This window comes from Cyprinus carpio, chromosome B3 (genome assembly GCF_018340385.1).
Source record: "Cyprinus carpio isolate SPL01 chromosome B3, ASM1834038v1, whole genome shotgun sequence".
NCBI classification, from domain to species: Eukaryota; Metazoa; Chordata; class Actinopteri; order Cypriniformes; family Cyprinidae; genus Cyprinus; species Cyprinus carpio.
Window position 1 is genome coordinate 17,065,900 of NC_056599.1, and position 24,520 is coordinate 17,090,419.

At 41.1% G+C, this 24,520-nt stretch overlaps 1 protein-coding gene across 8 annotated transcripts in view; it reads left to right on the forward strand.

The window, feature by feature from the left end:
* Positions 1–24,520, forward strand: part of LOC109061217 (trinucleotide repeat-containing gene 6C protein-like) — a 69,245-nt gene that overhangs the window by 41,727 nt on the left and 2,998 nt on the right. For 2 of the 8 annotated variants that reach the window (XM_042720001.1, XM_042720000.1), the window contains exons 4-18: positions 3,957–4,265; positions 14,338–16,719; positions 17,438–17,623; positions 17,957–18,120; positions 18,217–18,294; positions 18,504–18,561; positions 18,645–18,793; positions 18,916–19,047; positions 20,247–20,390; positions 20,523–20,642; positions 20,767–20,850; positions 20,977–21,232; positions 21,676–21,840; positions 21,936–22,124; positions 22,819–22,968. In XM_042720001.1, the coding sequence (XP_042575935.1) occupies positions 3,957–4,265; positions 14,338–16,719; positions 17,438–17,623; positions 17,957–18,120; positions 18,217–18,294; positions 18,504–18,561; positions 18,645–18,793; positions 18,916–19,047; positions 20,247–20,390; positions 20,523–20,642; positions 20,767–20,850; positions 20,977–21,232; positions 21,676–21,840; positions 21,936–22,124; positions 22,819–22,968 (4,566 nt within the window). Of the gene's footprint in view, positions 1–3,956; positions 4,266–11,655; positions 13,211–14,337; positions 16,720–17,437; positions 17,624–17,956; positions 18,121–18,216; positions 18,295–18,503; positions 18,562–18,644; positions 18,794–18,915; positions 19,048–20,246; positions 20,391–20,522; positions 20,643–20,766; positions 20,851–20,976; positions 21,233–21,675; positions 21,841–21,935; positions 22,125–22,818; positions 22,969–23,275; positions 24,435–24,520 lie in introns of those variants that run through there. The other 6 variants (XR_006154183.1, XR_006154182.1, XR_006154184.1 and 3 more) reach the window with 6 other exon arrangements.

The following is a 24,520-nucleotide window of genomic DNA, read 5'->3' on the forward strand; positions in this document are numbered from 1 at the left end:
TTAATTCACTGGGAATGCAGTGTGTGTTTGAGCTGTTTCGCAAACAGACAAGTTTAATATCTAATGCGGCCTCCATAAAAAGCTGATGTTTGCTTTTTTCCTGTCGGTCTTTTCTTCCTGCTCTAGAACAGTGCCTGGGTTTTTGTTGAGACAGCATCCCATTTTTTTTGGTATGATTTATCTAAGTGCCTGTTTGTTTGATAAAACAATGTTAGTGGATGAGCTTTTGCATGTCGGATCAAGTTGCATTGGCTCACTGCTGCGGTTGTATACTGTAGAAGAATGGTGATTAAAAGAATTTTCCAGGATCAATAAGTTAATGTATATCGACAGCATTAATGGAATAATGTCCATTACCACAGACAATCATTTCTTTTCTCTCTTTTTTTTTTTGGTAGCAGTAAGGCACTTACAGTGAAAGTACATGGGGTCATGCACTTGCACAATAAGGGGTGTCAAAGCAGAAATGTGGAACACATGAATTATGCAGTCATAAAAATAAATGTATTTTTTAGTTGAAAATTGTCTAATCATTGCTCTTGTAGGGCTGGTGAATTAGTTATTCATCACTGCAATTCATGTAAAAAGTTGTCGAGTATACTTATCATGTGAAAGATGTTTTGCTGTTTACTGTGTAGATGTGTGCTTGCATTGTAAGTTAACCGCTATGGCTGTTTTTGCAAAAACCTAAAAATGTAAAAACATTAACATTAAAAAATAATATAAACATAAAAAGTATTATTATTTTTAAACACAAAAAGTATTATTATTTATTTGTAGTATATTATTATTATTGTTGCTATTATTATTCATTTATTTGTAGTATATACATTTTCTTATTATTATTAAATTAGATTTTGTGGTAATCAGCATTATGCCACAAATATTGTTTGCTAGAGCTTACCTTGAACCCTTGAAACCCTCTGGCGAGTAGTTTTAATGCGTTTACACGTGAGAGTGTATATCAGAGCAACAAAGCTTTAAAATAAGCCTTAGTAAACTGGTTAGCAATTAAAGCGTTTCAGTTCACGTGGATCTCATAACCGCATAATTGGTTGAGGATTTGCGTTGTGTATCTGTGTCCAGTGCTCAGAGAGCTGGATTTAGATGCATAGGCACACATACACACTCTTTTTTTTTTTTTTTTTTTTTTTCTCGTCTCCCATTCGAGAGCTGATTGCATCTCCCTCCCCTTCCACTCTCAAACCTCCCCTAGCCAGTGCTCTGTTGTGATTGGACGGCGCTGACAGTTTCCACAGAAGCTTCTAGAATAGCTTTCATCAAAAGGCCCTGACTGCATTCATTTTTCACGGCTCCGGGGCAAAAGTGTGAAAGACAGAATATGCAGGTACTTCCAGCATAATCAAGAGAAATTAGCCAAGTCCATACGCTTCCTGTAACACGTTCATAATTGGCTATTACAATGTGCTGACTGATGCGAGGAAAGCGGAGGAGGACGGGGAAACTGTAGTGATTGGTCGGCCCAGCTCGTGGCAGGCAGGCTGAGCTGGACTTAATCAGGGATTGGTGTCACTGATTCCAGCTTAGCACTGCGACTGCGCCACTGGATATTGTCTGTGCAGCAAACATGGCATGAAAGAGAGCAAGGGGCCGCGACTGGGGGAGGGATGTGCGGGCGAGGGAGAGAGAAAGGGAGAAATTGAAAGGACATGTTAACGCTAGTTGGGCATTCATGTTTTCATGTAGCATTAAGGCTGCATCACATTGGGCATCTCCTATATATAATCTATAGTGTATATGAGCCTCTTTTTCAGCCAATAGGAATGAAGTAGTACATTCCGGAAGGTGCAGAGTGATTAAAAAGATGTCTGGGTCAACAATCACACTTACTAGCAAGCTAAATATAACTTTAAACATATGACGTTAGGTGTTGGCAGCCAAAAGCTTAAACTGGTTGTATTTGTTGCATTCCCATAGTTACTGCTTTTTTCTTTTTAAAGTAACTTGAATTCTTGTTAGCAGATCCTCAACCCAAGCACATGCACTACACTTCACCAAAGTGGTAATCTCCCCTTTTCTCATCTTGCTAAAACTGCATAAAATAACACTATTTCAAAATTTACTCTCCCTATCCAGTCCCATGCAAAGCATGATTGTGGAACTCCTGTTCCCGGTTCTTACAATGCTACATTAACACAACTAAAATTCATATATTGTTATCCCAAATTCATGTTGGGACAACAATAGGGAAAAAGTAAATTGGTTGAACATGATAAAAAATAAAAGAGAAAAACTTGGCGACACTGTAGCGTGTTAACTTCATGCTTCCTGTGAAGACTGCTTAGATGTGTTCGACTTTAAGCAGAGCATATTAGACTGATTGGTGTGTGTCATCAGAGAACTGTGACTGTGAGAACTATAAGAGAGCGGACGTCTCCCTATGCTTTCTCTCACCGTACTTTGATGTCATACACCAATTGATCTTCAAGTCCAGTCAAACACATCTCTTTACTCTCGTGAGTCACATGACCGAGCGTAATCGCAGCCTTTGCGATTGAAAAATCTACTTTTTTCATATCGCGATATTATCGCAAATGCAATTAATCGTTCAGCCCTAATGTCGTCAGTTTTTTTTAATATAACTGAATTTGTATTTAACATGATCAGAATTGAATAAAAACATTGTAAGTTACTGATATTAATGCTTACATTTCCTTAGTTATTTCAAGAGCAGCTACAGAAAATGAGCATAGAACTTTTACATTATCAAAGAACTTAAGACTAGCGCGAGTTTATGCACTTTAAAAACACTCCCGTTCTAATCAGTGAAGCTAGTTACACTGCATGGTCAATAAATCTCTTTGCATAACACTGTAAAAACACGCAAAAAGAAATATAATGGAGCAAATAAGCCCTAATATTAATTCGATAATAATACTAGCATAAGAATAACTGTAATAATAATCATCGTCTTGATATCGTTAGAGGCGTCAGACACAGGCGATATCTCTGACTATCATTTATCGGCACAACCCTAGTTTGTATATACCATCATTTGATTTATGTCATTCACAAAGCTTTATTAGATGAGTAGTTCATTCCCTCATAAAGTCATTAAGTACACAGTCTTGTACCTGTGTCTGTTTTTCTTATTTTTATATACTTACACTTTCACATACTTCAAAGCAAAGATTGTAATGTTGTAATTAATCTTGAAGTGGGTTGGTTTGATTCATGGCTTAGACATTTTTAAAAGCAGGGTGAGCGGTCACCAATGTGTTTTATTACAAACCAGCAATTTTTATTAACCAGTTGCAGAGCTGTTTTTTGAAGTTTCGTGGTCTGTTCGATGAGGGCCTCCTGTGAATAATTTCAGTGCATCAGTGTAGACCTATCTTTGTATGAATTTTTTTATGTATATTTCACCCTCTGTCACTCTGCCTGAAAATTCTGAAGCTACTAAAATCAATAAAAGCCTAGAAACCCAAGTGTTTTTTTTTCTCCTCCAAGCTCCTTCTGCTCTAACACCAGACAGTGTTTTTCCCCCAGCAGAATAAGCATCTCCCCCGTCTGCGTTACGTAAGTCCGGCACTCATTCATGCAGATGTTTGCGCTTCCTCTGCTTCATCTTTGCCTCTGCCTCAGGCAGAGATCTGCCTGGATCAGGCTCTCTGATGGCTAATTGTGTAACCGTTTCTGCCTCCTTCACAACACAGATGCGTTAAGATAAATGGCACTTTCGTTTCCTTTCGTCTCCCTCCCCGAGAGCCCCTGTGCGTCTAGACCGGCTGTGATAGGTAGAGACAGGCAAACGACATCCGCGATGGTCTCGCCACCCGCTCATCCCTCCCGAGTCCTCTCATAGTCTTCCCTCCAGAGACACTTCCTGTTTGCTTTCATTATGGCATGTGCTAAAATTAACTTTATCCTTCCCTCTCCCCCTTCTCTCTCTGTCTCTCTCTCTTTCTCTCATTCTTTCATCTCTATGTCCACAGTGCCAGACTCTGCCAAGCCCAGCCCCACCCCTCCTCCCCCCATCAACCCCAGCATCGCCACCAACCCGTCTGTGCCCTTAGCCAGCAGCAGCACTGGTGGCAATGGAAAGCGCGCACCCTCCGGCAACCAACAGCAGCAGCCGGCAGCCCCTCGCTACCCGCCTCGAGAGGTGCCCCCTCGTTTCCGTCAACACGAACACAAGCAGCTACTGAAGCGGGGCCAACCTCTGCCCGCCGGAAGTACAGCTCTCGTGCAGCCAGTGTCCACCAACCTTACGTCTCAGCCCTTCTCCTGCCAGACCCACCCAGGTCAGCCTTGCCTCCATGATGTTCACAGGGCAGCCTGCTGAGTCAGGTTGCAGCCCAGAAAACACTTAACACCCATAGTTGGTGGTCTGTTTTGTGGTTTTGTTATGTAATATTGCAGGAAGGTAGAAGAGCTGGTTGTGGCAGGGGGTGTTTGATGGTTTGTACAGACTATCAGCCCGTTCACATGTGATAATGTAAAGCTGCTTTCTATTGTTCTGTCTTTTGTTTGCTGGGGTTGGCAACCATCTTCTCGGTTGATAAGAGCAAGAGAGATTGATATTCAAGTCACTATTAAATATTGCAGAATTTATTATTGATTTATCTGTGCACATCTTTTTGTGCACCTTGTAATTTTTGCTCTCCTACTTGCAGTGGCATCTCTGCAGAAGAGCTGGGCAATAAGGTTGTCTGGTACATGAATTCCCTTAAAGAAGCCTGTCAATCATATGAAACGATTACAACAAACGGCAGCAATGTCAATTTCTGATGTTAAATTTCAGATGTTGTGCCTTTTTTTTCCTTTTTTAATTTTTTAGTTTTTTAAAGGGTTAGTTTTTGTTCATTAATTACACGTTGTTCCAAACCCGTAAGACCTTCGTTCATCTTTGGAACACAAATATAGATATTTTTGATGGAATCTGAGAGCTCTCTGACCCTCCATAGACAACTAGGATATTACCATGATCAACACACAGAAACGTAGCAAGGACATCAGTAATGTGACATTAGGGGTTCAACTGTAATTTCCATTTTAGAGTAGACCAGGACATAATCAACGTAATGAGTGCTGTTTACATTTAGCATGCACATGCTGTCTACTGAACGTAAACAACGCTCATTCATAACAATTTCAATTCTGAAAAATGTATTCAAATTTAAATTCTTCATGTAGCCAAAAATATATCCAAGAACCAAATCAAAATGATATTGAAATTTGAATCGTATTGGAAAATTTGTATCTTAATTTAGCCCTAATAAAGAGATTTTAATAAAAAAGGAAACGTTTTTTAAAAAATGGTCTTAAAGGGTTAGACCACCCCAAAATGAAAAATGTTGTCATTAATCACTTCGTTCCAAACCCGTAAAAGCTTCGTTCGTCTTCGGAACACAATTTAAGATATTTTGAATGAAAACCGAGAGGCTTGTGACTGTCCCATAGACTGTAACGTTATGAAGCTAAGAGAATACTTTTTGTAAGCGAAAAAACAAAAATAACAACTTCATTCCACAATTCGTCTCCTCTGTTCCTCAATCCGTTGAACGCAAACTGCGTACGCTCTTCTGTGTCAGCCGCGACACAAGGATACATTTTCTACGTGTATTTACTCTTTGATTTGAATGAAAACATCGCATCCGTACAGCGAGGCTGACACAGAAGAGTGTACGCTGCCTGCGTTCAGCTCATATTCTCCAAAATTGCGCTATGGTGATGAGGAGAGATTGATGTGGTTCAATAGTAAATAGCATAATTTGTTCATCACAGACAGGGTCTTGTTTAAATCTCCTGTTGACAATCAGGGTCGGTTTGTTATGTAGTGTTGTAGCTTATTCATTTGTGCAGTAGGTAGTTGTGGATGCTGTATTTTTTATTTTTTTTTGCTGTCTCTGTTTTGCAGCGAAGAAAGCTAGATGGAGAGAAACAGTCTTGCTGAGTTGTGCTTTGCTACTTCCTGTGTTTGGAGGCGTGTGGGTGTTCCAAGAGTGCTGTAGTTTGTACGTGGACTTGGCAGTCTTATGCTGTGTGTTAGTGGCTGCTTGATTGCAGTGGCAGAGCGAAAGAACAAGTTAGAAAAGAAAAGGGAGAGATGGCAGACGATCAGCTCTGTGGGCAGGGGTGATTCACAGCTTACAGTAAATGCGTGTGAAGGAGTCTCCTTTGATTGGCATGGCACAAAAATGGGATGGCTCATGGACTGTTCTTCTCTCCTCCCAGAGTTTTGATTGGGTCTTATTTGTGGTCTAAAGAAATCATGTGTTCTTCTCAGATCTGGAGTCCTAGTTAACAGCAAGACCAGAGCCCTGTTCCAATTTCTAGCAAACTGTCTTCCTAGATCATATTTTTAGGAATCATAGGCACTCAATGAAGACACTTCTTTGTAGTAAAGCAAAACCACACAATCGCAATCAGTGTAGTCTGATTCTGAACAAATGAGTCGTATGGGCTTCTCTTTTTAGTGAATCAAAACAGTACAGTGTGACTAATGTAGTCGAATTCCTAAACGAGTAAATCTTTTGAGTCAGTTCTTTTTATTGAATCAACCACTTACAAACTATATCGTACAAATTTATGAAAATAATTTAATAAGTTTACTACTTTTTTGTTTAGTGTTCTTATTTAATACATTACCTCATGAAAAACTAAAGTCATCGAAAAGTCTGTAAATAAAGACACCTTTTGCAAGAATTATTTTATTTATTTTTGTAATTTCCTCATTATTTAGTAATGCAGTGGCATTTCTTTTTCCCAAATAATTGTTCTTCAAAGAACTACTAGCTAATAATGGAGCCGTTAAGGAAGTAGAAATGTTGGAAGAGTGATTTGCACCCCTAAGGGTTAAGGAGCAATAATAGCATTATTATTTAAGTTGGCTTATTTATGTTAAAACAGCATTGCATGTATGCCAGTCCCAAAATTCATTATGATGTTTTTTTTTTAAGTCCACATACATTTGTATTTATTTTCATTCTTGCTTCTCTCTCCCTCTCTCTCTCTCTCTCTCTCTCTCTCTCTCTCTCTCTCTCTCTCTCTCTCTCTCTCTCTCTCTCCTGTTTGAGTTTTCTCTCTCTCTCTCTTTGTGTCTGTATGTGTATTGAGCTGTGGTTCCGCTGGATGTTATTTAACGCACATTGGGAGCCCAACGAGTAATAAGAGCTCCCAGCTTTCTGTGTGAGTGTGTGTTTTTACAGGAAGCCGCTGGAATGCAGCCGAATGACCCACAGCTCTGCTTCAAGCCAGCAGCAGCAGCAACAGCACAGAGGCTGTATTCATTTAGCTCATCTCTTTTGCTCTTTTGTGTGCTATTTTCTATGTGCTATTTTGTGTCATTCTTCTATGTAAAAATATTGGAGAATTCTAGAACAGCTATAGATACTAAACTTTTCAAAAGTTTGGGGTCAGTAAGAATTTTCACGAAAAGTATTGTTTATTTAGCAAGGATGCGTTAAATTGATCAAAAGTGATAGTAAAACATTTATAATTTAAAATTTTACAGATGTTTGTTTTTTTATTTTTATTTTTTTCAGTATCCAGTTTTCCACAAAAACTTTAGGCAGCACAACAGTTTTCAACATTAATAATAAGAAATGTTTCTTGAGCACCAAATCAGCATTTTAGAGTAGTTATAATAGATAATTATTTTTAGAATGTCAAAACAACATTTTTTTTGGCGAATGGTTACAATTAAATTGAAGTCGATTAAGACCAGTCAGTTTTCTCAGTAGCCATATTTATAAGCACAAACACGTAAGCTTGGCCATACAAGTACATGTGCATTCTAAATCTAAACAAACTGTAAGGCAGGAACATCGTCATATTGAGTGTTGTGATTTCTTTCATTCATAAATGTATTGGTGGAGCATCTCAGCCTTATAAAGTCTCTTATCACATCATTTCCATCCTTGTTGTGTGATTCATCAGACAGCAGCTTGCGTCAGCAGTATTCAGTGTCTTTCAGGCCAGGGTAGAGCTCAGTATGCTGGATTAGAGGGCTTAGGGGGCATCCTTTCAAACAATTAGTGTATCTGAATACAGTCTTATTTTGCAGTAGTGTTTGTTGATGCTAGAGATGTTGGGATTGGAGTTGGGGGTGTGCCTGAAGCTTGAATCCTTATAAGGGAAAGCAACTAACGATACATTTTCACATCAAATTATTAAAAGTTTAACAAAAATTACGTTTAGGGGTTAGGGGTCTATGAAATATGTTATTTTTTCTTACGATATTTTTTATTGTTACCGAATTCTGTTTTATCATGTCTAATTATTTGAATGCATAAAACAACTTAATTTATTAAATTTTTTTCTTAAAGTAGCCTTATGAATTTTTTTTTTCCCCTCAGAAATTCTGTGTTTTTCTGGTTATCAATTGAAGGCATAAAAAATTTAATTTCATTTATCTTTTAATTATTGAAAATTAAGCAAACATTATTTTTTAGCAAACAAAGGGGATTTACTATCAAAATTAAAACCTGAAGAAGAAAGAAGTTTGATTATTCCTTAAATGATGTTTGTTTCATTTTAGTAGTAGTCGTAGGCTGTACATGCTACTGGAAAATAGACTTCAAATCTAACCGGACTTTTATTTTGACGGGTTGCCGTGAATACCTTTACAGTTCTGTGTATGTGATATGACGCTAGTCAAATCAAACGGTCAAATGCTCATGAAGTGACTCTCAGAGCAGTTCTGGAGTTGTTGTTCATGTGTTTACATCCCCATTTAGAGAGACCGTAGATGCTGAAAACACAGCGAGCGTTACGCGCGCTTCAGTATGTGTGTAATAAACAAAACTGCGCTTCTGCGCCATTCATTAACAGAGACACGCAGAACATGCAGGATTCATTATTTAAATCGTGGCGCCACACAACAACTGGCATGTCCGGTGTAGACATGGTGTAAGGAGAGATGACTGAGGACAACGGCGAATGATTTGTAGATCCTCAGTATTACTGACAAACATATAATCTTGTAAAATGTGTGGTAAGTAGTACTGCCACTCCATAGTATAAGTACGTGCGATTGGGAATCTCGAAAGTAATAGTGAAACTAAAAAGCGATCATGCATTCAAAAGGGGGGGGGGGCACGATGCTGGCGCAACATTTATGATGTCTATTAGCCATTGGCGATGGACTATGGCCTCGTCTATCGGCCCAACCCTATTACGCACTTCACCTTTAAGGTCTAGTGTATTTGTTTCTGCATCTCATTTCAAGGTTTACATTGCTCAGTATGGCCAGCTGCTCTGTGGAGTTCATTACAACTTCCAGGCCTGCTGTTGAAGGGGAATTATCAGCTCATTATGGGCCTGTTTGCCTCAGTGAGTCCTGTATTCTCTTCCCCCGAGCCACCAAACAGGCCTGAGTGTTGGCACTGGTCCCAGCCACAAAAACTTTTGCTCTTTCTCTTTTCCTGTCACACCCACACACACACTTACATGCATCCTGTCAATGCCAACACTATGGTGACCAGGAAGTAAAGTTGACCAGGCTGAGAGGGCCCAGTTCAGGGAATAATAATGAGGACTTCCCCAAGTACAATGGCGTGAAGCCTCTCTCTTTTCCCAAAGTTAGAAAAAAGATTCTGGCAGACTAGTTTGCTTTTATGCCAAAATGATTAACTCTCATTTTCTTTGGTTTGCAGATACAGGCATTGAAATGCAGAAAATAGGATTTGTCAGCAAACTATAACAATAACATGCTCTAATTATGCAATATTTATTTATTTCTTTCTTTTCTTGATTAGTTGTTGGGTTCATATGCCTGTTTTACTTATGCTATCATCTGTTGAAGTCGCCCCCTGCTGTCTGCTGCCAATGTCTGCCTGTTCCTGATGTCACATCCTGCCGTGAATGAGTAGGAGTGTGGTGTAGTACATCTAGACTGATGGTTGTTGCATAAGACCCTTGTGTATGCTAGCTCCTCCCCACATTCTCCCTCCAAGCATCTTTGCAACTGACAAATGGCAACGTAAGCAAAGCCCCTTGTTCTTCGCCCCACGGTACCACTGCGGTTTATTTGTACATAAATGCATATACAAACATAGGCAGCATAGGGTGCTGTTTTCTTGGATATAGTTTATGCTTCTGTTCATACAGGATACATTTTTTAATTGAAACAGTGAGGCAGATTTCAGTGGTATGAAATAGAAAGCAGGGGTTGAGAGACTTGAGATTTATCTCTGAAAAACTAGTAAAATACATTGCAATATTTAACTCTGCATTGTTATCTTAACTAAATGTCTCCTATTGTTATTTTTTAATTTTTTTTAGAAATATATGATTAAAAGTTGTGCCGAAAGAGGTGCAGATCTAAACATTCCAATGTATTAGTTGTGAATGTCTATCTTAAGAATGTTTAAAAACACTTTTGTTAATTGAAATTCAGCTGAGATAAGATAAATGTTATATAGCCTAAACGTAAATAAAATAATTAGAAATGTTGCCTAGGCAACTAACTAAAAGTTTCTAAATAACTGAAATAATAAGTACTTAAATTACTAAGTGAAATAAAAAGAAAACTCTATAGATAAATCGCGATTAGGCAGAAGCTGAGATTGTCATGCGTATCTTTCAGGGAGGCACGGTTCTGTAATCAGCATTGAATATCCATCTAAAGGCCAGAGGTCGCTCTCTCGCTGAAACTCCAAATACGTCTCGCAGAAGTAACCCAGGAAATGCCTATAACGGTTGCTGAATAAATGGAAGATTTAACTGCTTTCGTTAATTCAATGTGACTAATAAACACATGACTACAACAATATGTGACCCAGGACCACAAAACCAGTCTTAAGTGTAAATTTTTCGAAATTGAGATTTATACATAATCGGAAATCTGAATAAATAAGCTTTCCATTGATATATAGTTTATTAGGATCGGACAATATTTGGCCGAAATACCACTATTTGAAAATCTGGAATCTGAGGGTGCAGAGAAATCTAAATACTGCCTTTAAAGTTGTCCAAATGAATTCTTAGCAATGCATATTACTAATCAAATTTTTTTTTTTTTGACAGTAGGAAATTTACAAAATATCTTCATGGAACATGATCTTTACTTAATATCCTAATGATTTTTGGCATAAAAGAAAAATAGATAATTTTGACCCATAACAATGTTTTTTTTTTTTTTTGGCTATTGCTACAAATATACCCCAGGGACTTAAGACTGGTTTTGTGGTCCAGGGTCACATATATGGTTTATCTGAGTTTGTCTTATTATAATTTTTATTATAATAAAGTATATAATCATGCAATGCTAATCAACATTTATTAGACCTTTATCACTGCTTAGAATACTATGAAATATGTTGCGTGCCTTATTCTGTGTAAGAAGCCACATCATCTCACAGAAGGAATTATTTCAAACACTCGACTTACGTTATGAAGTTAGTTTGGAGTAAAAACATGTTATTAAATGTGGTATTTTGATGTGCTTTCAGATGGAGCAGCATTTACTACACAGTTGTAGTTCACTGACAAGCTACACAAAAAGCTTCCATAATCGCAGAACGATTTCTTAAATTTTATAATCGCCCAAAAAAATCGTCTACGATTTATGGACACGATTTTGCGTAGCTTTTCAGTGAACTACGGCTCTGTGTAGTAAATGCTGCTCCATCTGAAAGCACGTGCTGGAGATTTACTACTAATCACAGAACCGGCTTTACTGACAAAATACACATGACAATCACATTCAATTAATCGTGCAGCCCTATAACAAACTATTTAATTCATTAGGGGATAAGCTATCTTAACTGAAGCCATATAATGATTGTAAAGGATGTTCTTCAGTGTTTCCAAGCATGTTCTGCTGTTTTAGAAAAATCTGAGTATAGTTGGTGTTGCTGTGTCCTTGGATGTTTGTAGTGCTCAATATTCACTGGGCAGAAATTGGTCCAGCAATAGTCTGGACTAATTTGTCTCCAACAAGGGATGGTAAACTCCTTCTTGCTGCCTGTACATTACTCTGGCACTCTGACTCTTAGGCTGATGAGAAACATTCCTCAAAAAAAGTTGCTCCATGTATCATCAGGCTTATTAAGAGTTACTACATAAAGACACAAATGAAACCAACCAATAACTGTTTAGGTAGGGAAACCCAAAGCCAGCATTTAGATTTACTTGTTTGAGGTTTTCATAAAAGGATCATTTGCAAGCAAGGGAATAATTAATAATGAGACTTTGATTACGTCATTGCATATTTGGCTGAAAAACCTGGCTTTGAGTTGGAGTATAATAAGAGTCTGTTCTCTTTGGACTTTGGTGTATTGTGTGTATGGGAGGTGCTGGGATCATTTGTAAACAATGCCTTTCTTGATGCCAAGAGCTAGTGTGCTTTTGTAAGCGTTCATCTCGTTTTCAGTGTTTCCATCTCTCCAGTACTGGAGCCATCCCTTCTTTCCTCCCAGCATGCATGCTTTCCGGTCGTCTTTCTCTCTCCTCTGCATCATTAAAGCACAGGCAGACTCTGCGCAGAAATTTAGCCCTTGGCCACCTGCCCACCTCCATGTGAGCCTCATTTGGTGTGTTTATCCTGTTTCCCATTCAGCCATTCAAGTGTTGTTTTCCTCTAAACTTGGGACCGCACCTCTGATATGCAGAACTTCAACTTCACACACCCACTGTACTTTTAATATTACAAGAAAACTGCATCCTTGAAATTAGCCAGTATGACAGGGAGCGGTGTGTGTGTGAGTGTGTTCTGTGTTTGCACAGTCCTTGCAGTGCAGCCTATGCTCTGAGGCTGGCTTGCTTTTGTGCATCTATTCAGCTCGCTCTATTGTGAGCAGCGGTGCTAATTGCAGTCTGAATGGTCTTGGCTAAATGTTTTGTGACAGTTTGAAAGCATGAAAGAGAAGAGGGGCACACAAGAAAAGGAAACCCTCTTTTTTTGTTTTTCCTCCCTCCTAATGGCACAATGGAATGCTCTTGGCTTTAACCTTCAACTCCCATGCAACCCCGTTTCCCCTCCCTCACGAGAGTCTCCTCTCCAAATCAGGAATAGAGGTAGATATAAATAAAGCCCGGGTGAGGGAACAGAGATCGGATCCTGCCGAAGCCGTGTGGGATGAACGGGGCGGTCGCTCGCGTACTGAACTGCAGCTCCTTGGCAGCATTTCAAATATGAGCCTCAGAAGCCTGCGAGCAGCAGACATATTGTAACAGGGATGGCCAGCACTCTGCACGCAGCCTAGCACTTCTCTCAGGATGGTCGGGCGACATCTCTCTTCAGGTACTTTTCCACTTCTCTGCAACCCTACCCCCTGAAACCTCATAGTACGATCCTCCATGCGCTGATAACAGGCTTTTCCCTTGCTATGCTCTCTGCTGTACTGCTGCTGTTTGATCTGGAAGCGTAGCATTCATATAACTGCAAATAAAATGCAAATACCTAAAGCTATTGCATTGCATGCTAGAGATTAATGCAGGGCAGAGGTTTGCTGTGCTCATCTGATAAGCTTTCTTCAGCGAGACACTGTAAGATGTTGATGGCAGCTCTAAGCTTTTTTGGCTTCAGTTCAGATTTGATAAAATGGCGTCCTTTACTACGCAGTGGCTCTACAGAAGGACAGTGTTTGTGTTGGAAATACTTTCATTAGACTCCTTGTTTCATCTTTAGTTAAAAGTGCTTTTTTTCCGTGGCTGGTGACAGAAAGCCTGGTGTGCACAGGCACTACCGCTTTGCGCAGATCTGACACAGACTGAGCCGTGCCTGCACATGTAAAGCCACACAAAAACAACAACAACAGAGTTGAGCGAGTGCCAAGGGGCTGGGCAGCATTGCCAACTAATTAACACAACAGGATCCTGGTATCCATATGTGGGCATTTGTGCTGTTTTCAATGTTGTTATCAATGTGTCATATTTGGAACGAACATAATTTCTTTGAAAGCAAAGTCTGTGGTTGTAATCTGTTAGTCCAGCAGAGGGAGATGGTTGTGGTTGTGAGAAGCAAGGCTTTGCAGTGAAAGCAATGAAAAATAATGACTCCAGGCTAGCATATACATGTGAACCAACACATGTTGTTACTGCTGCATTTTTATTAGGTTATATTCTACATTTTTATTTATGTAAGTTATGATATCTACCATGCTGATGTAAAGCATAATTTTTCTTAAAGCATGCTAAGAAAAAAGATGTTTTAATCGATCTAGCCAGATCTTGCAGTAAATGGTCATTTAGATGAATGTTTCAGATGAATTTTTCATCTAATTGCATTTATACATATAATGTATTTTATCATAACATGTATGAAAGCTAAATTGTGTTGAGTGGTCATATGAGTGAATGAAATTAATATAGGTCATATGCACATTATTTCAATAGTTTCTCTTTCTTTTTCTCTTTCTTTGTGTGTAGAGCTGCCCCCACAGAGTGGCCTGGCAGCCCAGTATGAGAATATATCCCCCAATTGCAGTGCCACTACAGCCTCTACCAACAGCTGCAGCGGCTGGGATCCACTGATTATTGACGAGCGCGATACGGAGGCGTGGCCTTCCATTTCATGCAAAGAAAGCCACGCCCCTGCAGGATGCCCCTTGGACACTGAAAGTATCAGTGACATCAGCAGCATGAGCATGGCCACAGGAGCTGGCCAGCAAGGCCATTTCTCCGCCAATCACCCCAGCAAAGCCAATGCCAGCCACTCAGGAGGTCTACTCTCTAGTCAGGGTGGGGCCAGCAGAGGCTGGGGCTCTGGCCCGTCTCCTGCCAGTGGAGGAGAAGGGAAGAATGAAGTCTCCAGCACATCAGTGGGAGCCAGGGGTTGGGGCTCTTCTAACTTTAACTTGAACTTGAACCCAAACGCCAACCCTTCTGCCTGGCCAGTTCTGGGACATAAAGGGGCCGGCATGGGTGGTGGCAGCTCTGGAGAAAGCAACCTTCCTCCTCCTAATCTCTGTAGCCCACCGGGCACTCTGCCCAGTCAGGGCCCTAGCAGCAGTGGCAGTATAGGTGGTGCCAATGGAAATTCTGCAGGTAATGGTGGCAGTGGCAATGGCAGCACCACATGGGGTAGCATTGTGCCCAGTGACTCCTCAGAGCCACACTCCACCCCATCCACGAATGTGTCTTTCAGCTCTGAACCTCAGAACCTTAACACTGATGGACCAAATCACACTAAGCAAGAGCCCAGAAGTCCTGGCCACAGCCTGCCTAACTGGGGGGTTGGACCTGCAGGCATGGGCTCGTTTGTTCAAAATCCAGGAGGAGCCTCACAGGTCAACGGGGATGAAGAACCTGTTTGGGGTAATGGAGATGCCAAGTCTGGTGGTGGCTCAAAAGACTCTGGTTGGGACTCAGGGAGCAGCTGGGGACAAGGAGGGGCCTCGGGCACTTCTGGATGGGGACAAGCTGCCTCAACTGGAGACTGGGGTAAGCATTCCAACAGTGAAGCCAAAGGATGGGATTCCTCAGGCTCTCCCACCCAAGAGCAGCCGCTAAACTCTTGGGTCCGTGGGGCCAATGCCCCAGCCAGCGAGGGAAGCAGTGACAGCACAGAATGTCATCCTCACCGGAGGGTCCGCTCATCATCAGATGAGGCTCCCCCTGTTCTGCCTGCCCAGGATATGGACCCTCGGGTTCTGTGTAACACAGGCTGGGGACAAACACCAGTGCGTCAGCACACCGCTTGGGAGACCGAAGAAGCTGCACGCTCCAACTGTAAGAATGACATCGGAACTGAAGCCTGGGGCTCGTCCTCAAATGCAGCCAATGTAGGACCAACACCAACTTCTGGCAGTGGCAACCCAAACTCTGGCACTACATCCAGACCTGATTCTGGGGGGAAGAATGAGGGCCCCTGCCCCAGTACTGGAGCTGCACCTGGATGGGGCACAGCCATGCCATCACCCCAAGCTAGCTCTAGTTGGGGAGATCCTACCAGCAACAAGAAACCTTCCAGTGGTCCTGGAAGCTGGGGCAACCCAACTGGAAGAACAGCTGGCAACCTGCAGAAAAGTGGTCAGACTTGGGGTTCAGAGGAAAAGTCTCCTACATGGGAAGACAGTCAAGCTAAAGCCAAACCACAGGGCTGGACTGATGTGCCCAAAACTTCTCACGGATGGTGCAATGGACCTGGTGGAGAAAGCGGGCCTGGAGGAGAATGGGGTGAACCTGGAGATGGAAAGAAAAATGGTCCCTCCAGCTCTACCTGGGAGGGAGAGGGTACCGGCTGGAACGAGAGCTCCAGAGGATGGGGAAAGCCTACTCCAGGAGTAGGAGGAAACTGGGGAGATGCACAACACTCCAGTGTGCCATCACAAGGATGGAATAACAAGCCCCAGGAGGGCACCAATGGCAATAGTGGCAGTGGAAGCATGGGTTCTTGGGGAGGTCCTAACTCTGTAAAGCAGAGTGGCTCTGGATGGGGAGGAGGAAATGGTGGAGGTGCTAAACCTGACCACATTGGAGAGCCCACTGGATGGGAGGAGCCCTCTCCACACTCCATCCGACGTAAGATGGAGATCGATGACGGTACCTCAGCTTGGGGTGATCCAAGCAGTTACAACAAGACAGTCAATCTCTGGGACAGGAATAACCCTGGGACACAAGGCAAACCAGGACCTGGCAATGCCAACAATGTACCCAACAACCATCATCATCATCCCCACCATAACCAGCCTCCCATGCAGACCCACAGCCATGGAGGGCCAAATTCAAACAATAATCACATTTCCCCTGATAACGCTGGCCCACATCAAACAGGACCACCTCACAATAGAACAACCCTTATGAATCCAGGTAAGAAACAAGACTTTTTTATAATACACTGTCAATGACCTTTACCTGGTAAAAATGTATCACTCTACTGTTGTTTGATAATTAATAAGTGAAGAAAAAAACTGACAGATTTTGCTAAGAGAACACACAAGCAGAACAAATAGAAATGTTCACGTAAACAGAATAGTGTTTACATTTTGTCTGCGAGTGTAGTTCAGCATAGTGTTTGAGCCAGGAGGAAGTGTGTAATTAGAGTTGGGTCACCATCTGTGGGGAGTATCACTAGGCCTCAGCAAGATACTTGGAACAAACCTGACGCCCTCTGCTGTTTGTGTGTAGCTTTGCAATCCCTCTGCCAAAGCTGTATTTAACATGGCATCCTCAGAACTCCCTTGATCCGATAACTAAACAGACATTTAGTATTACTGCTTATTATTCCATTTTAAGACAGAGGAGCCTACAAAGTGACTTGTTTTTGCAAAAAGTTTTAATTAAAATAAAAATCTCAAAATAAATAAATTGTGAAATTCATCTTATTTTTTTCATTCAACTTTGTACTCCAATTGTTATGCTAATAATATTATTTGTAGAGAAAAAAAAAATAAAAATAGAAAATAAACTTTCAGACCAGACTGTATATACTACATGTTGCCAACCTCAATGGCATGTAGTATATGGCTTATAATGCAGTGAAAACTAAAGGCGCACTTGTCCTGAGTTTTGTTGTATTTCTTTGCAGGATGGGGCGAGATGACAAATGTCCATTCAAAACCTGAGCCCTCATGGGGAGAGTCAGCCGCCCCTGCAGCAAGTGTGGACAATGGCACTTCAGCATGGGGTAAACCCCAAGGTGGCTGGGGTGATAATGGCCCTGAGATCTATGGTCGAGGCAATGGACCCCCTGGATCTGCCCCCTGCAAACCTGGTTGGTTTTATGAATGTACATTTATTTATTGAGTAAAAATATTTTTAGTTGCATGATTTTGTGATTTAAAAAAAAAAATCACATGCAGTTATTCGGTTGCAGTAGAATTGTGTTGGAAGTCAATGATGGTCAGGTGGCATATCAGAGCTTTGAAATGTGTAACAACAGGGCCCCCTGTTGTTGTAAATAATGCACTACAGGATTATACATGTTTTGGTATCTCAGTAAGGACAAATTAGTTATTTCTGTAGTTTGTAAACATAACCAATTGCAAATGTTTATCTGTGTTTCTACTATGGACACTTTCAATAATGTGTGATTTTGTTCCTACAGCCCCTAAATCTATGCAAGATGGCTGGGGTGGTGGAGAGGACATGGGCCTGTCTGCAGGGCAGTGGGAGCAGGATGAGGGTGACATGTGGAACAGCACTGCATCTCAAGAGAGCAACTCCTCCTGCAGCTCCTGGGGCAACCCACCCAAAAAGGGCCCACCAAAGGTAAAAAAACAAACAAACAAACAAACAAAAAACCACCTACTTAAGTTTAATGTAGGTGTCATGCTGCAGCTCATCTATCTGTGATTTTCTTTAAAGGGAAAAGTCCCAAACAAACCGGATGATACTTGGATAATGAATCGTCTCATCAAGCAGCTGACTGACATGGGCTTCCCTGTGAGTACTGCTTATCTTTCATAAAAGAGCATTTCTCCCTCTGTATATTTGACTGTTGTCCCTGGGGTTAGTTTTACGATACTGACTGCCTGTTTGTACATTATCCATTATCCAATTGCTCAAATGAATCAGATTATTAAAATCAATTTTTGTAATAAGGATTAATACAAATGGTGTGTACTGTGTGTTTTTTTTATTTGCCTTTACAGAGAGACCCTGCAGAAGAGGCTCTCAAGAGCAACAACATGAACTTGGATCAGGCCATGAGTAGGTGTTATACCTGCAAAATCTTCAGTTCCTTTAGAGCTTCTTTGCTAGAATATTATATTCAAATATTATTTGTGTGGTAGGTGCCCTGTTGGAGAAGAAGACCGAACTAGATAAACGGGGGATGGGAATCTCTGACTATAACAATGGCCTAATCAATAAACCAATGGGCTGCAGGCCTTCAGTCATCTCCAAAGAATCCTCCTCAGATCGTCCCCCCTTCTTGGACAAGGTATGTGCTTCTCACGATTACAAGTCAGTACATTTTAGTTATTGCATCTAGAAGACTTCACATTGTGCTGGATTTTGTTTGTCTTATTTATTTGTTCAATTATTTTGTTATCTGCTCCTTAGGATGCTGGGCTAGCAGATGATGCCCAAACCTCACCGTTTATGCCTTCTCCGAGCCTGAAGCTCCCATTGGGTAGTGCTGCACTCCCTGGCCAGAGCCTTGGAGTTGCGATGCAAAACTTGAACAACAGACAGGTGGGTCAATAGCCGTTTCCACTGTCGGGTCAAAAGCGGGCGTGCTAGTGCGTGCCAGGTCCAGTAGCGTTTCCACTGTCACTTCCGGTGCTTGATCGTGCCTCGTCGGTGCTTCCTCGGGGCCAACGGCCAGGGTTTTTTGGCCCGAAGAAAACCTTGGGCCAAAGAGGGCCAGCTGGGGCTAGAGGAGTGGTTATGAACAAAGGCGGAGTTTCTCCACATCTGGAGTGCGTCAGCACCGCGGATCATTTCATAAAGCTACAGCTATAACACCAGCATTAAAAACTTTTTAAAATAAGTTGAACTCAAAACTCACTTCCAGTCAGCAGCGAATGTTTGAAATAACTTGATCTGATGTGGATTATAATCACCATACAAGGTCAGAAATATTTATAAGCAATGCAAAAGACTATGCCCTAGCCATTAACGTTACCATAGTAGGTAAATGTTATATATTAGAGCTTTTGGAGATAAGAGATGTGATTTTTTTTTTCTATATCATTTGTGTATTTATTTATTAACATATTTTATCTGTCATAAGTCTCGTCTCGAGAGTTTAGCTCCGCGTAGCATGTCATCAAAATATAATAAAGTTTTTGTTTGGGAGCTTTTAAAAAAATATAGAAATTATAATTCTTTCTAAATGTGATGTATGTGACTACAAATAAACAGAAACCGACTCGACTGAATAAGCAGACTATGTTCATAACGCTTTATTTCTGTGTGACTAATTTTAAATCCTGATGAATTAATTGATGATCAAAAACACAGATGCTTTTGGATTTAAATATTTAACAAAGCATGCAAACAAACGGCCGCTTTTATCACGTTCGTTTTGTGATCACGCTAGTTCCAGTGACTTACTTCTTATTAGTTTTCTTTTTTTCACTTCTCTTTGTCGGTAAAATGATGGGGTTGCGTGACGTTGTTCCCGAGAGGCGTGTAAAGTGCTACAGGCCTGAGGCTATTAGCCCCGCACGGCCCTTTTAAAGCACTGGCTCGCACTGGCCCGACAGTGGAAAAGCAGCTTATGAGGATCTATGTGTATTTTGTATTTCAGCATTGTGTTAATCATCGACCATCTGGCTGTCAAGAATCTGATATCTTGACTGTTAAACTGGCAGTATGAGGGGATGACACATTTGATCATGTCCTCAAAGTCCAATTCTGAATGAGTTGTTTTATGTGTGTTTGTGTAGATGCAGAGTGGAGTGTTTGGTAGTAGCGGAGCAGCACAAGCCCGGGCCCTGCAGCAGCAGCCCCTTCCCCAGCCGTCAGTGCCACCTCTCAACTCATCCCAGCCTAGTCTACGCGCTCAAGTGCCTCAGTTTTTCAGCCCTCAGGTGTGCAAACAGACGCAGTCGCGTGTGGTCTAGCACCTTATTGCGACACTGGCTTCATTTGGTGACACATAGTTTTTCACCACTTGATTACATGTGGGAGTGATGAAATCTGACAATTTTGTTTACTGACAGGTTCAAGCACAGCTTTTACAGTTTGCAGCAAAAAACATTGGTCTCAACCCTGCACTTTTAACCTCACCAATTAACCCTCAGCATATGACCCTGTTGAACCAACTTTATCAGCTGCAACTGGTAAGTGCCAGTCTTTCGACATCTTATTGATCTGTAATTAAAGAATCTGTTTTGTTTGTCGGAAAGCTTCAATTTCACTCCTTATTTTTCATTGTAATGACAACTTGTCACTTTGATCTTGCAGGCGTACCAGCGTTTACAAATTCAGCAGCAGATGTTGCAGGCACAGCGCAGTGTTTCTGGCCCCATCCGACAGCAAGAGCAGCAAGTGAGCAGTTCCTTCCCACAGCTTAGGGTCAACCTATACTGTTTGTTTATTTGTGTGTTTGCTTTTAAGTTCAGTTATCACATTTCTATAAAGGTGTTCTATGTTCACAAGCATGTCTTCTCACAGGTTGCACGTACAATCAATAACATGCAGCAACAGATCCAGCAGCACCAGAGGCAGCTGGCTCAGGCTCTGCTGATGAAACAACAACAGCAGCAGCAGCAGCAGCCACCCTCCTCACACCTGGGTCTGCATCCCAGCGCAGGCAAATCATCTCTGGACTCATTTCCAGCCCATCCCCAAGCCTCCAGCCTCTCTGTTTCCGACCTTCAGACCAAAGAGCCGCAGTCTTCTCCAAACTCCTTCTCACCATACCCTGTTTGTGAGTTACTGTACCAACACTTTCTGCTCAGACTAGTGAAGATCCAAATATTCTTCTATACATTGTTCCCACAATCCTAGTAAACCTGGAATTACCACAGAATTTTTAAAGTCTTGAAAAACTTCATGCATATCCCTATAGTGAATATATTTTTTTCAAGTTGGCTCTAAAATGTTGTTATTGATGAGATGAACTGGTTTGTGAGCAAATCTGTATATATTTATATTCTATTTATATATATATATATATATTCTTTATATTCTTATATATATATATATATTCTTTTCAATAAGTCTGTCAAACCGGTTCACAAATCAAACCAAATGATTTATTGGAAAATAGGTCTGAATCATAATGATTTTTAAAAACCCTCATTCACTAACAAATAATTCAAAAAGTCAGGTTATTTTCTCAACCCCACTGATTCTTGTGCTACTCTGTAGCTGGATTAAACCCTAACATGAATGTAAACTGCATGGAGGTGGGTGGCCTGTCCATGAAGGACTCTCCTCAGCCTCAGTCACGCCTGTCACAGTGGACACACCCACACTCCATGGAGAACCTCTCTGGCAACTCCTCTCCAATGGAGGCCAACTTCAGCAAGCATGGTAAACATCACTTTTATAGTCATCCTGGAACATGTGGTATGTAGTTAATATCAGGCCTGATTCGGATGATTTTCCATATCACCAATATTATACAGGTGCCATCTCTGCAGGCCCTAGTCTGGGTCCCCCAAGTAAGCCCTCTCTGGATGGTTCCTACAGTCCCTACAATCTGATTCCCAGCTCCGAGTCTCCTGCCAGCCCCCTGGCACCTCATGATAGCTGGGGTCAGGGGAAGAACACCAATGACAAGATCTCCAATGGGACTAATGTCAACTGGCCTCCAGGTGACTAACTGGCATCTCTTAAATCTCTTTGGACTAGTAGGCTTATGAAAGCTGTACACTTATAAAACAACTGAATGTCATTGTACTAGATTAAAACAATATCAAACCAAGTAGCATCTGCAAAAAAAATTTAATAACATTTTAAAATGAGGTGTAGTTCAATAAATTAAATATGGACGTAATCCACTGTTTGACAAAATATATATTTTTTGAATGTAATAATGTGAAAATTATTTTAATATTAAAAATATTTTAAGGTTTTCTGTTGTTATATATATATTTTTTTAATTAATGACTTTGATTGGTTCAAGGTTTCCAAAACTGAGGTTTTGCAGCATTCGAAAACATTTTCAAATAATAAAAACATTAAAATTCAAATACATTTTTAAAATGTTTATATAAAAACAATCAAAAAGAAAAAAAGTTCAAATGTTTTATTAGTTTACCTGCATGTCATGTGATCATTAGCTGACATCAGAGAACTGTGAACATACAAACATGTTGTTAAATTATTAAAATATTAACTTGGAATCTCAATGGGGCTTCAAGTAAATATTTTAGGTCAAACTGTTTCAGCTGATGAAATCAGTCCCTAGATTGAATAAATGTTATATAATGCAAAGACAATCTCTCATTTTTAATGTGTGTATCAGACAATGTCTCAAACTGATCTGATTTGTATGAAATCCCCCAGAGTTTTGTCCAGGAGTGCCCTGGAAAGGCCTGCAGAATATTGACCCTGAGACTGACCCCAATGTGACCCCAGGGAGCGTTCCCAGTGGGCCCACCATCAATACCAACATTCAGGATGTGAACCGCTACCTGCTGAGAGACAGAAGTGGAGGTAAGAGGACAAATCTCTTTCTCACCTCAAAGAAATGATCTGTCAGATGACACTGGAAGCACAAAGCCTGAATAAATCCCATAACACCATGCCTAGTTAAATATTTGTATATATTCTGAATAAAAGGTATTGCGTATTGCAGTATTGCTTTTTATTTAGAATGTCTTTGTTTTTCACATAATACAACCACTAAGAATGCCGTAGGTTTTTTTTTTCTTTCGTTTTCTTTTCTTTGTATTTTCTACGTATATTATTTTTCTGATTTCCACTTTGAATACTTGCCTGCTTTGTTTGGGACACATCGTAGGTTCCACCCCAACTTCCTCACAGGGTGAGGCTCTGCCTCCCTCCAGCGACTGGCCAGTCACTAGCTCTTTCAGTCTGTCCTCCCCCGAGGCAGACAGCACAGGTACAACTCCCAGAAACCCCTTCCTGCCCTCAGTCCTGCTCATCACACTTTTTTCTTACTGCTTACTGTTCAACCTAGCATGGGGCCCCAAATGGTGGTCGCATTCCTGTATATCTAGTGCATCCAACTCAAAGGCCCTATATATACACCTGGTATTAACATGCGTTTTCGTCGATCCGCAAGTGGACAAAGGAGACACATTATCATTTACCCCTGGCATTTAAATTAATCTCTTTTGTCCAATTTCGACCACTTCTGTCCTGATTCCATCGAGGGGAGGGTCTATTGGGCAGGTCCCTCTGCTTTCGTTGGAACTACAGTGGGAGGGTTAAACGCACAGTCCAGCTATTTGTGTTGTTATCAAACCAAGATGCTCCACAATGTGCTGTGCATGTTTATGTATGGGCTTTTTCATTTATTTCAATCCAGCGGACAAAATAAGCTCACACAACTGTTGTATACTCGCAAAATGAGACGTCGGAAAAAGACGAAGAGAGCAGCAGCTTTTGTTTCTGCAGTGTTAGCCACAAGACCTCGCCGAACGATGTGGACTTGGGCCAGAAGTCAAGACTGGTGGAAGAATATTGTGCTCGGTATGTTTACTGATGACCAGTGGCTTGAACATTTTTGTATGCGATGACACACATTTAATGTTCTGTGTGAGAAACTGCAGCTGCTATTGTACTGAAGACAAAGTCATTTACGTCTGACTGTTTCTAAAGAGCTGAGGATTACAGTTACTCTTTGGTATCTTGCGACTGGCACATATTTCCGAACTTTGGCCAAGTTGTTTGGTCTTGGCAAAGCCACTGTGCACCACATTGTGTGGGAGGTGTGTGTAGCTACACAAAATGCAAAGCCAGTTTATTAATTTGCCTAAAGGAGAGAAGCTTCAGGCAATCGTTGAAGGCTTAAAGAACAGATGGGGTTTTCCTCAGTGTGCAGGAGCAATTGATGGATCACCTGTCACCTCTCCTTTTGAAGATACTAAGGACTATTTCAACAGAAAAGGGAGCTATTCCATCATATTACAGGCTGTCGTCGATCACAATTCACTGTGAGTGCAACTCTGTATGCATACAGTAATTAATCGGCTTTGTTTTAGCTGCTGCGTTATGCAGCTGTTTATATGTAAGCAAGTTA